The sequence below is a fragment of the Toxotes jaculatrix genome, chromosome 20 (genome assembly GCF_017976425.1).
Source record: "Toxotes jaculatrix isolate fToxJac2 chromosome 20, fToxJac2.pri, whole genome shotgun sequence".
Taxonomy (NCBI): Eukaryota; Metazoa; Chordata; class Actinopteri; family Toxotidae; genus Toxotes; species Toxotes jaculatrix.
The window spans coordinates 20336962-20351658 of NC_054413.1; the positions used below are offsets into that span (position 1 = coordinate 20336962).

At 46.1% G+C, this 14697-nt stretch overlaps 1 protein-coding gene across 1 annotated transcript in view; it reads right to left on the reverse strand.

The window, feature by feature from the left end:
• prkdc (protein kinase, DNA-activated, catalytic subunit) overlaps window positions 1-14697 on the reverse strand; it is a 28348-nt gene that overhangs the window by 4815 nt on the left and 8836 nt on the right. Inside the window, exons 31-76 of the mRNA XM_041065995.1 lie at window positions 14384-14614; window positions 13955-14181; window positions 13654-13862; window positions 13380-13512; window positions 13077-13235; window positions 12748-12951; window positions 12465-12653; window positions 12178-12282; window positions 11897-12064; window positions 11584-11711; window positions 10691-10898; window positions 10418-10596; window positions 10161-10329; window positions 9992-10057; window positions 9849-9912; window positions 9543-9691; window positions 9286-9426; window positions 9045-9164; window positions 8773-8916; window positions 8444-8595; window positions 8105-8236; window positions 7806-7917; window positions 7531-7655; window positions 7248-7397; window positions 6984-7157; window positions 6580-6678; window positions 6203-6413; window positions 5942-6116; window positions 5515-5718; window positions 5238-5353; window positions 4936-5067; window positions 4664-4840; window positions 4226-4434; window positions 3903-4041; window positions 3577-3765; window positions 3173-3397; window positions 2931-3039; window positions 2741-2843; window positions 2480-2642; window positions 2224-2398; window positions 1911-2104; window positions 1512-1695; window positions 941-1101; window positions 625-836; window positions 430-517; window positions 190-333 (exon numbers count right to left, since the gene is read on the reverse strand). Of these exons, the coding sequence (XP_040921929.1) occupies window positions 190-333; window positions 430-517; window positions 625-836; window positions 941-1101; window positions 1512-1695; window positions 1911-2104; window positions 2224-2398; window positions 2480-2642; window positions 2741-2843; window positions 2931-3039; window positions 3173-3397; window positions 3577-3765; window positions 3903-4041; window positions 4226-4434; window positions 4664-4840; window positions 4936-5067; window positions 5238-5353; window positions 5515-5718; window positions 5942-6116; window positions 6203-6413; window positions 6580-6678; window positions 6984-7157; window positions 7248-7397; window positions 7531-7655; window positions 7806-7917; window positions 8105-8236; window positions 8444-8595; window positions 8773-8916; window positions 9045-9164; window positions 9286-9426; window positions 9543-9691; window positions 9849-9912; window positions 9992-10057; window positions 10161-10329; window positions 10418-10596; window positions 10691-10898; window positions 11584-11711; window positions 11897-12064; window positions 12178-12282; window positions 12465-12653; window positions 12748-12951; window positions 13077-13235; window positions 13380-13512; window positions 13654-13862; window positions 13955-14181; window positions 14384-14614 (7247 nt within the window). The remainder of the gene's footprint in view (window positions 1-189; window positions 334-429; window positions 518-624; window positions 837-940; window positions 1102-1511; window positions 1696-1910; window positions 2105-2223; window positions 2399-2479; window positions 2643-2740; window positions 2844-2930; window positions 3040-3172; window positions 3398-3576; window positions 3766-3902; window positions 4042-4225; window positions 4435-4663; window positions 4841-4935; window positions 5068-5237; window positions 5354-5514; window positions 5719-5941; window positions 6117-6202; window positions 6414-6579; window positions 6679-6983; window positions 7158-7247; window positions 7398-7530; window positions 7656-7805; window positions 7918-8104; window positions 8237-8443; window positions 8596-8772; window positions 8917-9044; window positions 9165-9285; window positions 9427-9542; window positions 9692-9848; window positions 9913-9991; window positions 10058-10160; window positions 10330-10417; window positions 10597-10690; window positions 10899-11583; window positions 11712-11896; window positions 12065-12177; window positions 12283-12464; window positions 12654-12747; window positions 12952-13076; window positions 13236-13379; window positions 13513-13653; window positions 13863-13954; window positions 14182-14383; window positions 14615-14697) is intronic.

The following is a 14697-nucleotide window of genomic DNA, read 5'->3' on the forward strand; positions in this document are numbered from 1 at the left end:
GTAACACAATGTTTAGCTGCTTAGGAGCAAAGTCTGTGCTGTGGGGTCCTGAATCTCTTTGAACTCCTTCATTCTCCTGTGCTTTTGGTTTTTGGTGTATCAGCTAACTTCACTGGAATGAAGGTGGTAGAATTGTAGATAAAGAATGACGTGTATTTTTCTCATGAATGATGAAAGTAAACCACAAACCTGGATGAATTTCTTGCGGAACATCCCATGACCATCTGCGTTACGATCCCCGAGCCAAGAGTGCATCTCGTCATACATGTCGCTCATCCGCTTCTTGTCAAAACTCGTTTTTTCCAGTTCATTTTTCACGTAATCCCACCAGTCCTGTGTGGACCAAACGAAAACAGTCAATAACAGGACGAAGACACGCAGAGTGCAGCTTGACCGATTGATTGACTGATTCATGGTTGAGCTCGTTACCTTAAAAATCATCTCTGGATTTGTGAACTGCTGCAGTGCATCCACAAAGTTCTTCACAGCTCCTCTCTTATCCAGCGTGCTCCTCACCCTGTTGACACAGACACAATATTCATTAAAACAAGGAAAAAACAAAACAAAAAACTCACTATGATGTAATTTTTCTTTGTCCCCCAGACAAAACATCAGCCTGTTCACCTGCTGACAAATTCTCGCTGCTGGTGTCCTGTGGCCGAGTCCTCAAACTGGTAACTCTCGCTGCTGATCATGAGAGCGTAGACCAGGGCCTGAGGGTAACACGCTGCTATCTGCCCAACGCAGTGCTGCATTGCCACAGCTTCCGGTTTGTCCAACAGGGCAACCATCTGACTGATCCAGCTGATCAGCATCCAGCAGGGAACTGACATCATCTGCAGACAGAAGGACAAGACGTATGCATTACCACCACAGAACAAAGAACGACTGCTATGAATCAAAAGACAGATGTGGTCATCCCTGGTCTTAACACACTGACCTCTTTCGTCATGAGGTCCAGAGTCTCAGCGGGGTACAACTCGATGATCTGTAGCAGACGTGGGAACCGGAGGCGAGCTTCCTCCGAGTTCATCTTCAGGGCTTTGAGCATGTTCTCCACCACGTGGACGGGCAGCGTCAGAAGGTCTGGAAACTGGCTTTCTGTAAGAAAACAGACAGGCAGAGGAAATGAACAGCTCAGCTTTGAATGTCTTCAACCTTTAGAAAGCACAGCTACACAGAGCAAACCATCTCTCTGCATGTATGAGGATTGTGCTCTGTGGACTGTTTTACTGGATTTGCATGATTTTTTCATCAGTGTGATAAAGTACCTTGATTTGTCAGGGTTTTTTGTTCATCTCTAAAACCAGACATTCTATTCAATCAGAAAAACATCTGTATCACAGCATCAATCACAATATAACCTTTAATGTGACAGAGGATTTTATCTATGTCGTCTGACGTGATAACTGTTAGATCTCTGGGTTCCTGGCATGAAGGTGTAAGAGGTGTATGTTCTCACGCTGTAACAGCAGTCTGTTCAGTTAGTTACTGATGTTATTACCACTCACCAGCATCCCTCTGCTCCTCCTCTCGTAGCAGTGTGTCGCAGAAATTAGCCAAAGCCATGTATGTCTCTGTGATGCTGCTGCTTTCCACACAGTCCTCCGTGTAAGACTGAAGCTCTTCATTAGCTTTTCTGGTCGCGTCACACAGAAACTTCAGTGCTTGTACCTGCAGCCCCACTTCCACTGTCTGCAGGGTAAACAAAGCGCTTTCATCTGCTTCTCTTTAGCATCTTCTAAAAACTACAAAGCAGGATGAACTGGATGTGATCAGCTGTGATCAGTGATGTTTAGCTGCTGTTTATTGCAGCTTATGCACATTTTGATATCTGCATAACAATGAGTAACTCAAAGAGGTGAAAATACCACCTGCTCCACTCAAATTTGAAAATATCAGTGAAGTACCTTTGGATTTTCAATGGGCCACGCTGCTCCAGAAAGCCTGACAACTCTCTCTGCTTTGTCACGTTCGATAGTTTCCAGGACCGAGGGGCTTCTGCTTACAGCTGTGGCCAGGATGTGGAAAGACGTACCCTGGAGCATCTTTTGGTTTCTGAATACTTTAGATGTGGCGCTTTCACAGTCTGCGTGCAGGTCCTCTGCAGAGATACAGGGCTGACATGAAGCATATCAACAGGCAACACCACCATCCAGAGTCACGCCTGGCCCTGTGTGTATGTTACTTCATCTGTATGTCTGAATTTGTTCAGTTTATTACCCAGGAGTGGGACAGTCTTCAGAATGGTGCTGATCTGCTCCACGGGACCCTGGACCTGGCTGCGTTTATGGCTGAAGCGGCAAAAGCTGTGCACCCACTGCATCAACCAGCCTCTGTTTGATTTGGCTTCTTTCTGAAGTTCCTTCAGCAGCTTGGTCGCAACAGGAAAGTTATTCTGAAACAACATCAGTGGTCCAAGATGAGTTTGTGTTTACATGTTCCAACAGAAATAAAAGAAAAAGAAAGGTTTCCCCACCTGCTTCCGTGTGCTGTCAGCCATGTGGAGCTTCATGTTGAACTTGCAGTCCTTCACTAATGCGTCGATCTCACCTGCTGAGTCCTCTGAACCATCCACCTCCATACTGTCACCGGGAGCGTGGCCACTCAGCTTTTCCCTGATCTTGTCCAAGAAGAAGCATCTGAACCGTAGACATCAAATTTCAGGCCGTGTCACATTTTGTTATTTTGGCAGTTTCAAAGATTTGTAAGCAAAATGTTATAAACCGGTTCTTCTTACCGAGATGTAATGATATCATCCCATACGTTCACTGGATCCACATTCGCATCAGGATACCGCTCAGTCCATAATCTGATGAGCCACTTGAGGGAGCTCACAGACACTAATGAGAGAAATACAACCAAAGCTGATAAATTCTGAGATTGGGACAAAAACCTTTAATCCAATCAGAGGGGAAACATCCACACACCCTCTCCTTTAATGAACAGCAGGAAGTCCTGGATCTCAGTTAAGGCCTGCACCGACTGCAGGAGGGTGAGCCGACTTTGAGTGAGCAGCGTATCCACACTGGAGTAATTCTGTGAGAGGCAGAGAGATGGAGGAGTGCACACACTTCTACACACTGTCTATGCACAACATACATCATCAACCGTTTAGTCTTTAAAGTGAGAATTCATTAAAAATGACCCAAGGAGCTGTGTAACAGCTGACCTCCATAAACAGCTGCATGGAGCAGTTGGTGTAGTATCTGGCGCGGTCGTAGTCCTCCTGCAGGATGTAGAGTAAGCTCAGCTCCTGGCTGTAATGACTCTCCAGCAGCTTTTTACGCTCCTCCACCCTCATGGCTTTGTCGACGAAGCTGAGCAGACTCTGGTCCCGCTCACCCAGCTGCAGCTGCTTCAACATGCTGCGAATCATGTGCTTCAGGTACATTTCCTGGCACAGAGGCACAAGACTCATGTTAGCATAGCATCACAGCTCATGTGCACAAACATTATCAAAAAGTGAGAGACGTTCATGTGCAAAGGAGGGCTGAGGAAGACTGCAGCTTTGGCTGGAATCAAAAACCTGCAGGACACCAGCCCTCCCTGGAGCATGGCTGTGAAATGTGTTACCTGGTAGAGAGGCTCTGACCACATCCTCTGCAGGTCGGCTGGGGAGTTTTCATCTATGTACACAGTGGAGCAGTACTGAAGAGACTTCCACTCAGTCAGATGGCCGTAGGCCTCCATAGCTGCTATTTCCCAGAAGTCCTTCTCAGAGTCAGTGGGCTCACCATCACTCCAGTCCTCAGTGTTGAGGGCCTGTCAGTTAGGAAGACAGGAAGTAAGTTGTTGTGCAGCTTATACACTGTCAGATTTCATTACTGGATTTTCACAATCCATCAGGAACCAACCACCAGCTTCTGCTGTCATGGCAGCAGAGACCATGACTTATATACCTGATTGTAAAGCTTCACAGCTTCTGCGAAGTCAGTGTTGGCTTCAGCCTGAAGTGCAGCACAGGTGATTGACTTGGTCCCAACTTTACCACCAAAGATGCTGCGCACAACATCATAATCCTCCAAAGATCTGTAAAGCCTGCAGAACAGTGTTAGACTCAGCTACAGCAGTTACAGTTATCCACAAGTGACAGTGACACTCAGAACGAGCAGGGCCAGGGGAAACGTACATACTGTCAGTGTAACTGTCACGAGGAAAAGGAAACTGACCAGAAGATGTCCTTAACAGATCAGTGTGAACAGCAGACCTAGTGCTGTAATACCTTGCGAGGTGGATCCATTTATTGGTGTCTGGAGGGATTTCTTTGCGTCCTCGTGACCGTTTCGCAGGAGGCTGGTCTTGGACACCGCCGTGCAGCAAGCTCTCCTCCAGCAGCAGGATGCCCGACGGCTGCTGGAGACTCATCAGGCAAGTGGAGCTGACGGCACCTGGATCGAGCTGCTGCAGCTCCTTGTGCTGGTAGCCCATGTCCTGACAAATGTGGCACAACACAGAAAATGCATACACAGAGTGAGGTGCTGTGGAGGAGGCTTCATCAGTCATGAAAAAGACAACACTCCAGAAGAAACTGGAATATTGATGATAAAAATCTGATGTTTTCTCTCAGGCCATAAGAACAGTTTGCAGTAACTGAACTGCTTTTATTTTGACACTTTCTGTGAACGCCATGTTAATTTACAGCAGCTGCTGAGGGTCATACCTGCACACATGCGATGAACGGAGGGAAGCACAGCGTACTCCTGCTCAGGAAAGAATTCATGTTGCACCTCAGCTCTTCCTTAATCCTCACACTCTCCCCTCGTTTGTCTTTTTCCATTTCTTGGAGAATCCCAGCGAACAGTGAGCTGAACAGCTGTTTGGCCAGAATTGGGTCTCTCTAGATGGAATATGCAAAGAGAAAAACACAAATGACAGTATATTTACAACCTGAGCCCTCAGTGGGAAGGACACGGGAAGCAGGTGCAGTCTTACCTGGGCTAGTGCTTGAAGGGGGGCGATGAGGCTGCTGTGCGGGATCTGGATGTCTGGAAAGTCTCCCACTCTGTAGTTACGATAAAGAGTCACCTGACCCTCTTTCCGCAGCCTTTGATCTGCTTTTTCTTCCTGTGGACACCAACAGAGCCGACGGTCAGAGACGCTGTAGGCTCACAGTATGAACTGGACTACACATCAATCAGTCCTGAAACTTCTCTGTGCCGGTCTCCAACATTTCAAAGATGAACTGCACTAAGAATCATTATGGATCTGTGTGTTGGTTGCTGTCTGTTTGATACCTTCTTCTGTCTTTGCTGTTGGATCTCTCTCTGTGCATAATTCAAGCTGACTTTCTCCTGATCCTTGAGGAATCTGCGTCTCAGTCTCAGGATGTTGTTACGCTGCTCGTTCTCTGCTGTTGACACACGGACATGAAAGATATTCACGATAACAGAACTTTAACTCATTTGAAATGTGTAAACATCCTGCACATGAGGTTTTCAACACAGAAGTTATTCAGATCATTGACAGGAGCATTTTAGAACAGGCTCTTGTGTATTTCTATCTGGGTCTAACCTCTGGTGCGGCTGTCCACCTCATCAGTGGGTGCGGTGAGGCGCCTCAGGCCAAAACCTTCCCCCACTGGCCTTCTCGCTGACGCTTGCCTCTCTGCTTTCTTATCGAACACCAACAGTGAGGACAGAGATTCAGAGCCGAGTGTGTGCTCTGCTAGTGTATCCACGCTGCTGCCTGTCAGCCAGTTATATGCTGTACGTCGACCTGGGGGAAAAACAACAACGTTTACGTGTGTGTTCACTAAATGTTAGAGCTTTGAACCAAACTGTACAACTTCATGTGGAGAAGATTTATTATCCAGACAAAGCGCATGTATAATACATGAAAACAGTGTGAGCCCAGTGAATGCAACTTTCCCTGCTTCTTGAAACAGAAGTATGAGTGTCATGAGTAACTCATTCAGGACACTGTAGAATTAGAGCCGTGCCTGCTGTTTGTGTCTGGGTGAACTCCAGCGAGGTCTGAGTGGCTCTGAGCTTCCCCTTCATGGCTGCAGCCTGCGACGCCGCCACGCTCTCTGGGCCTTGAGAACTTTGGGTTTCAACAAACATAGGAGTCATCACTGTGCTCCTGAAGCGCCAGTTAGAATCAATCACGTAGTCCTAAAGAAAGAAATGGATCAGATCAGGCTCATCTGTGACATACAGATAAATCAAAAATAACTCTAACTAGATCAGTTGAAACTGACCTGGAAGGTACACTCTGACAGAGGATACTCAAACATGTTTCGTTTGAAGTCAGGACTCTGGCTGGTCATTTCCAGCAGCAAGTTGGTCACCAAGCTTAAGAAACACCTTTCTATCTGACATGAGTACAGAGACCGAAGCACCGTCAGCATCCGGTCGAGGGTCGCAGTGGGAAGACGTTTCTCCTGACTCCAGAAGTTACAAACATAAAGCCTGAAAACATAACGGACAGGGAGGCTCTTCTTAAATAAGACACTAAATATTTTGCTGTGAGTTAATGGGATTATACTTCCCTGCACAATATGAGAATAATATAAAGAGAGATTATGAAATAAATAAAACCTATAATGAGGGTGAGTGAATAATAGTGGGTATTTACTGGAGGCCTTGGTTTTCTTCAGACAGTCCCTGAAGCAGTGTTTCTTTAGCTGCGTTCAAAACCTCCACTGAGGTGTTGTCCTCCATGCTCTCTGCGTCACTGGAACAACGAATAGAACAGTTTATCATTGAAGATAAACGGCAAGCAACACAAAGTCTGTCACTACCCCTGAATAATGTGGGCCAGTCCCCATGAAAAGAAATGTAATAAAAAGTTATGAGCAATGGTAAATCCATTTTGATGAAGAATTCGAACCATTGGAATTTCTTTGTTGGTTAATTGTTAAAATTATGCAGCCAAGTCAGAAAACTTTACTGACACAACTGCATTATGGTAAAAAAGAAAAACAGCAAACAGCAAAAGCAGAATATGATGATCTGTTTGAGAACAGAGGAAACCCTCACCTGTAGTTATCCTGGATCCACATGAGGATACTGTACATCCTCTCTCTGCACACTGGTGAAGGATGGGACACATACGCTGTCACAGCTCCCAGGAGCTCCTGAAGCTGACCTGGAGTCAGCAGGCCAATAATCTTCAGGATGATATCCAGACACACTCTCTGTCTCCCTTCATCCCTGAGAGAACGACAGAGCGATGCACAGAAACATGGTTCAGCACAGAAAAACCAAACACATCCAATCATGAAGAGTGTGGTCAGGACCTACCTATGTCCCATCATCTGAATGAAGCCTGTGGACTTCAGCTGCAGGAAGATGTCCGGGATGACGTCAGCTCGGCTCAGCACACACTCCAAACAATGAGTCTTCAAGACGCCGTGCAGCTTTGGCAGCAGGTAGAACACATAGTTGACAAACCTGAAAACATTTTAATATTAAATTAAGTTAAAAAGTTAAACATTTTAAACCTCAATTCACATAAAATGCTCCTCGTTGACAAAAATGAGTTATATTACACAGAAAAATAAATACGATGGAAGTTTAAACTCACCGATCCATAAACGGAGGAAAGTGCTTTGACACTTTGTTCAAGCAGATGATGAACTTGTCATCCAGGTCTGTTTTCTTCAGATTTGTTATCTTACTTGCAGCAAGACCCAGAAGTTCTTGATGTTTCTGAGACGAGAATTAAAAACAAAACAAAACAAAAAAAAGTTATGGGTGACGTTCGTGTAATAAATGTATAAATGGAAAAATAAGAGCTTTGAGAGCTCCCATCAGACATGGAGTAAAACTAATTCAGTAAAACTGAGTCGAGGCTCATACGTTGTCTGTTTGAGTCATATTCTTCAGGGTGAGGCCGATAATTTCAGCAGCGGCTGAGTAGATGTCTTTATACCTCACAAAGGACAGGTTGTTGGTGAGAGACTGGATGTACCTGAAAAAAAAAACACCACACAGAAATGATTTAAAACACTCTGCAAGATGGAAGTGTGTGTGCTACAACAGAAACCCTGAACACACACTGAACACACTGCTCAGACATGGCTGTTACTTTACTTCAGTGTACTGTGTGTACACACAGTGTAGAGCACGTTGCCATTTAGCTGCCCCACATATTTTACCTCTCATATTCAATTCCACAGGAGGCGTCGTAAGCAGGCAGGTTGTTGGCCAGGATGATTCCCAGCAGCTGAAGTCCGACCGAGTTGTCTTTGCTGTTCGGGTCGGTGCCACAAAATCGCTCGTATATCAGACTGCAGAGGTGAGAAGAGAGATGAAGATCAGGACCAGTTCATTTAATAAATACATGAATTCATTTGTTGAATTACAACTGAAAACAACAGACATTTGAAAGGACCAGGTCCCACACCTGCCTCCCATCCTCTGTACTGCAGAACTGTGTCCTGCTGTTTCCACTGACCTGGTGCACATCGATGGTTAGATGAGTGTGTGAGTAGTACCTGTAGGGGACATGCAGACAGTCTTTCCAGCACTCCACCAGAGTGCGAATGATCTCCAGGTTGTGTCGGAAAACCGCCCTCTTGGAGTGGAAGCTGTGCTTCATCAGGAACTCTAACAGCCGGTTGGCCAGCACTTCATCTCTGGGGTTACCCTGACACACAGAATACTGCTGCTAATAATCCACTAGTGACTGATAGTAAGTTTATATGATAATACAATTCAATAATGACTAAAAGAAAATGTTCATTCCATCAAAATGTGCCACAAGGTGACGACAAAAATGTTAAAGATTTATATTTGGTGCCTTTAAAATGAAAGTCTGAGCAACCTTGGGACTGGCCAGGCTTGTCCACGAGAGCACTGTGACCACAATGTCCACCACCATGAAATGGATCCCCTCGCCTCCATTGTTTCCAGAGACAACGAGCTGCAGCAGCGGCCCCAGCCAGTGCCTCGCATACGGTCGAAACACCTGGACAGGTGCAACAGCAAAATATAAATCCATGGGCAAAAAGTGAACACACAGGAAGATACAGCATCATCATATTCATTTATTTTCAGATACAACTATGGTTTATTTGTTTAGATGGAATCATTCACCTCCTCTGTGTTGATGATCAGCTTTGAGGTGAAGAGTCGAATATTCAGAGGCGTTGCTGGATTTGCAAGTTTTCCATGTAGAAATTTCATCCATGGAGGAAGCTCACTCGGCATGTTTCCCTGTTTCATGAACAAAGAACCTTCTGAGCACAGAACAGGCAACAGTCATATCTATAGACGATAAAGAAAGAAAGTGACTAAATCTAATTTTATGTTATGGCGTTATGACGCGTCCACTAACCTGTTCAGTTTTGGGGGTTATGTTGTTCCTCTGCATGTGTCCAATGAGAGCCGTCATGGCTGCCATGCATTCGTGCTGATTTAGCTCATCCATTTCTAGATCCACCATTGCATCCTGGGAGGGGTTTGCCTCCTCTGTCTCCTGCATTTACACACAACAAACCCTCTTATCACCAGCAAAACCAGATTATCATGAAACTGGTTTTCACAGTGTCTATTATCACACAGAAACATGTGAAGCTCAGTCACGTGACTGACTCGTTTTACAGCGGCGCGTCTCTGTCCCTCTGGGTGTTGGGAGCTGAAGGAAAAGCTCTGGACGCCAGTGGAGAAATCAAACTGACTCATCTCCTCACTCAGGCTGCTGTCGGCCATGTAAGACTGGGAGGACAAGTAAACTGGTGCTTCTATGGAAACCACAACATAAATGACATGAGCACACATCGTCAACCGTTTAAACAGGTGGTGAGTCGCTGCAGTGACCGCCTGACTCTGTGGTCACATGTGATCTAAGTCAGACGCATCACATCCTGTTTCACTGTAAAGAGCAGAGAATCTTCATACCTCCGCTCTCCTCGCTCACTTCTTTTCGAATCATGATGTATTTCTTCTTTCTCTCCAGTGGGACCTGCAATGGTGAAAAAACAAATGAATAAACCGTGACTGAAACTTAAAATAAGCGGTTACACAAACAAACAAAAACATACCTCGATTTCAACTGGAAAGTTGTAGGTCCTTTCAACGTCTATGATATTTTCCAGAATGAACTGGTTCTGTGAAAGAAAAGAAAAAAAACACACTCGCCATCGGAATCTAAAAGACTGATGACTGAAGCACTGAGCTGACCTGGAAATAATACTAGAAGCCTGCTGGTACCTTCTCTGGTTTCTCACTGAAGAGGAAGCCATGGTAGAATCTGGGCTCACTGAAGCTGCAGCTGATGACTGCAATGGCACAGTTGTACGCAGAACAGTGGTAAAGTCTCCTGAGTTCGAGGAACTGAGTCTCACCCGCCATGTTTTCAGTGAACGCTTCAAAACATGACCTGTTATGAAATGAATACCATTACTAAACATTATTCATTCATGCAAAAAATCTGAGTATTTTACATCAGTGCCAGGTCAGAGTCGTACTTGATCAGGGTCTTGGACAACTCGTTCCCCTCTGGCTTGTCCGAGCGACAGTAGGCCTGATTGATGCGGGACTCCTTGGAGTAAACGTCTTCTTTGGGAAGCCGAGAATACAGGAGCTCCATCAGCTTGTAACAGCCGTTCTTCTTCAGCAACTGGATCTCAAACGCTGTTTCACTTGACTGAAATTCATACATAAATTTGGCTTTAAAGAGGTTATTATGTTAATAATATCTTCAGATAATGCCTTAAATGTCACAGTGTTGAGGAGCAAACCTTGGTGAAGCGACTGAGCAGCAGAGCAATTATGTTGGAGACATTTGCCACATAGAAGTCAGTCAGGGCCCTGGTGCCACAGTGGGAGGCCAGAGGCAGCAGGACCCGCTCCATCACGGCCTGCAGCATGGAGCTCACCGGCACATCATCCTGCTGGATCACCTCATATACTGTACAGAGCAGCTGCAGCTGCCGCTCATTGCTGGACCTGATCAGACACAGGAGGTGGACACGGTAAAGGAGCTCCTGTGATGGAGCGTTCCAGGTCTCTTCAGTCAGCGACTCTCCCACTGACGTTTGTTTCCAGTTGTTATTCTAAACTAAATGTTCATCTACAACTGTGCTGTGTGTAAAACCTTGTGATGCTCAGCCCATCAGGCCTTATTTCGTCCCATGAATGCAGAATGGTTGTGCTGTCTTTAGATTAAAAATAATATTAAAATTCATAAGTGTTAAAAATATATTTTCCTTTAGTTCATGAAAATTGTATCAGAGTGAGTGTTCTGTTCCTTTCTTGGGTTTTGCAAACGGCGACAGAGTGAGCGCTCTTTTTGTCAGTCTTGTAACCGGCATCTTTGCCGCTCCGCTCAGATCCGTTACCTGAGTGAACGAGTAAAGACGGTAACGGAGAGTCGCGTTGTTAAAGTTGGTGAATGTGTTTCCACACACTTCAGCCTGTGACCACTGCAGTCTGTGAGTAGTGTGTGTGTGTGTGTAGTTTTAGGTGGTTTGTTTAGCGTGTTGTGTTTTTAGCATTTTACGTTAGCGGCTAGCTTGCGTGTTTAATTTAGCTTGCTCGCCTCGCGTTGGTCATTTGATGTTATCTCGCTGTCTAGTCTCGCGAGGTTACGCTCGGTGAGGGCAGCACAGCGGGGTGTGAAGGATTTACTCACCGCCTCGCGATCCTCTGGAAGCAGGTTTGGAATTGTTCCTCCATGATGTGTTTTCTGTCTCGACACAGAATCCCTGATAGCAGTTTGAGCAGCAGTGGACTCTGAGAAAGCTCCAGGGCATCCAGCAACTAAAAGACACACACGTTAAAACACAAAATTACAACCTCACGCAATGATTTCTACTGAAACCTGTCTAAAGAGAAATGGTGTCAGTGTATCTCTGCACCGCCCTCCTTAATCACAGCTCAGCCTCTCTCCCACTGCAGCAGAACCTCAGGTCACAGCTGAGGTCAAGTTGAATCACAGGCTTCACCTTTCGAATACAGTCCATGTAGTTGTTGCGGTGAAGCGAGCCCTTAGCGAACTCGTCGGACTGCATGGGGAAGTGAGCCACTACGAGGGCGTCGAGGGCCCTCTGCAGCTCAGCCAGCTGCTCCTCTGGGAGGGTTGTGAAGAAGGGCAACACCAACAGGGCCTGACTCTGAACAGGTGAGAAAACCAGACCAAACTTAGGCTTCCTTTAATAAGGAGGAAGAATAAAGTCGTTTGAAGTAATCCAGTAAACTGTGTGAAAACATGTGCCCTCTGCGTTACCTTGAGATTCAGTGGCAGATTCATGTCAACCAGCAGCCCAGTGAAAGTGGAAAACACCGGCCTGAACGCTTTGTGGTCGATGCTGGAGCAGACGGAGGAGTCAATCTGATGAGAGACGGAAAACATGTCCATGAAATCAGTCACAGGAAATATAAAAAGCAGTGGGTACGCCTGCACTGCACGGTTTCCTTTTTCAGCACATAAATGATGAGGATTATTATTGTGATGATTACAGGGTGTTATGTGTTATTTTGAAAGGGGACATGCAGCAGAAACCTCAGCTGTACCTGTAGGAGCTTGCAGAGCAGCAGGAGAGTCGCAGTTTTGCTTTCTGGAGTGGAAGACTGTCCTTCCCACCACGACTGCAGACTGTCCCACCTTCTTAGCACCTCTTCAACCAGCTGTTTTCCCTGAGTCTTCCTCACAGAGCGCTCTCTGAAGCTGTGGTCCAGCATGCCGTTCAGCAGCACACTGACCTGGTGAGAAATATACAAAAAAAACAATAAAGTTTTGTACAAAAATAAAATGAAACCAACTCAAAAAAGGTGGTAAAAGATGAGGAAGTGCTACCATGCTGGGGTTTTGGGAGGAAGCTCTCATGAGACATGGCACTGTGGTGTCCAGACTTCTCAGCAGCTCGGTGTTGATGGTCACCTGGAAGAGGCTGTAGAAGTACTCGCCATGCGAGAAGCTCAGGAAGTTATGGCTGTGACCTCCAGACACTGGCACAGAAAGCATGATGGTGTTCAACAGCAAGTCCACCAGCTGCTCACTCTGCACGGGAATAATAACACAACAGTGAAACACTCCCCTCACACTGACAGACGTTATTCGTGTGGTAGCCTGAACATTTTTACAGTGTTTAAACTGTGACTTTATGTCCAATGCAGTTCCAGCACCTGGTGACTGAGAGAAAAGGCGAGCTGAAGCAGGCCATCCGCGACCCTCCTGGTGTTGATGTCCAAGGATGGAAGCGCCTTCCTGTCCTCACCGGGTGCTATGCCTTTATACACTGTCATTAGAAGACGGGAGCCAAGTGACTTGGAATAGGCCAAATCCTTTAATGAAGACGGGAAAATCCATCTAAGGTTTACACTCTTATACCGACATATGTCATCAGCACATTAAGCTAAATGCATTATTTACCATCATTTGTCAATATGTGTTGTTTTCGATTGTGAAAACGATCTGACCCCGAATACCTGGCTGTGCAGAATGGAGCTGAGGAAGCCGGCTGTGTGGATCTGCTTACAGGAGGACAGAACCATTTCCAGCTGGTCGTGGCGGCTCCAGGTGCCTGAGTGGTAAAGATCTACAGCACACAGCTCCTCTATACTACAGAGACATTTAGAGACAAAGAAGAAACTGGTTAGTAGTGTTAATAATAGCACTAGTATCCATGATCATGGAGGTCTCAGCCATTACAATCAAACGTAAGGCCTACTCATTAAATGTGGCACCTGAAGGTGAACATACCTTTTACGTGAGATCTTCGTCCGCAGGCTGCTTTCGAGATGAGTGCGGTACGTGGAGGTCAGCAGGGCCCTCAGCAGAGGGACGCACACTTCTGGTAGGTTCTTCATTACCTCCACATCTGCCATGTTGAAGCCAACAGCAGATGGCTCACACACCACCAGTGCAGTCAACTCAAAAAAAACTGCACAAAAAATATCTGGTTCCAGGTGCTGTGAATGAAGTTAGGAAACGGTCAGCAAATCAAACCACTGGTTTCAGAGGAAGGATAACGACCTTCTCCGTGTCTTAGATTCAGTGATACCTTCCAAAACTCCTGGTCTCCTTGGACTAGAATCATTGTGGCGAACTCCAGCAGGCGAACAATGATGGTGCACTTGCTGTAGTTGTACTGGTCCACCTCTCTTGGGCTGAAGAGAGAGCTCTTCTCACTGAGAGTGAAGCAGCTCTCTGCCGCTGCCACGTCGTGAGTCGCCAGCTCAGTCAAAAAGAAATGCACAGCTTTCAGAAAGCTCGACTGGTCTCTGGAGCCTGGGAGAGAAGACGAGAGAGACAATACAGGTGTGTGTGGTAAACAGGTGGTGACCATGCTCAGGCCTCATGAAGCAGCTGATGCCACAGAAAGAGATTTTCTGATAAAGCTGTAGCTGTGTCTCTGACTAACTGTCTCCTGTCTCCTCTCTCACACACACACACACACACACACACACACACACACACACACAGGACTTACTGAGCATGTGCTGAGGCTTGATTATGTGTAAGTTGATGAAGGTGTTGTAACAGTCCAGGGCAGCCAGCAGCAGGTCCATCCACTGCAGGGTGACTCTGACACTGAACGGGCCCGTCAGGTCTCTGAGAGTGGGCTGGGAGAGGAGACCTCCGCCCTCAAACCGTGAGACCAGGAAGCTTACACCGTGATCCTTCAGCATGCCATCCAACCACTGAGGTGGAGACTTCTTTGCTGAGTTCAGACACACACACACCAATTAATTTAAATTAAATGTTTTAATATAAAATAACTAAGCATTACTGTGATGTATTTAT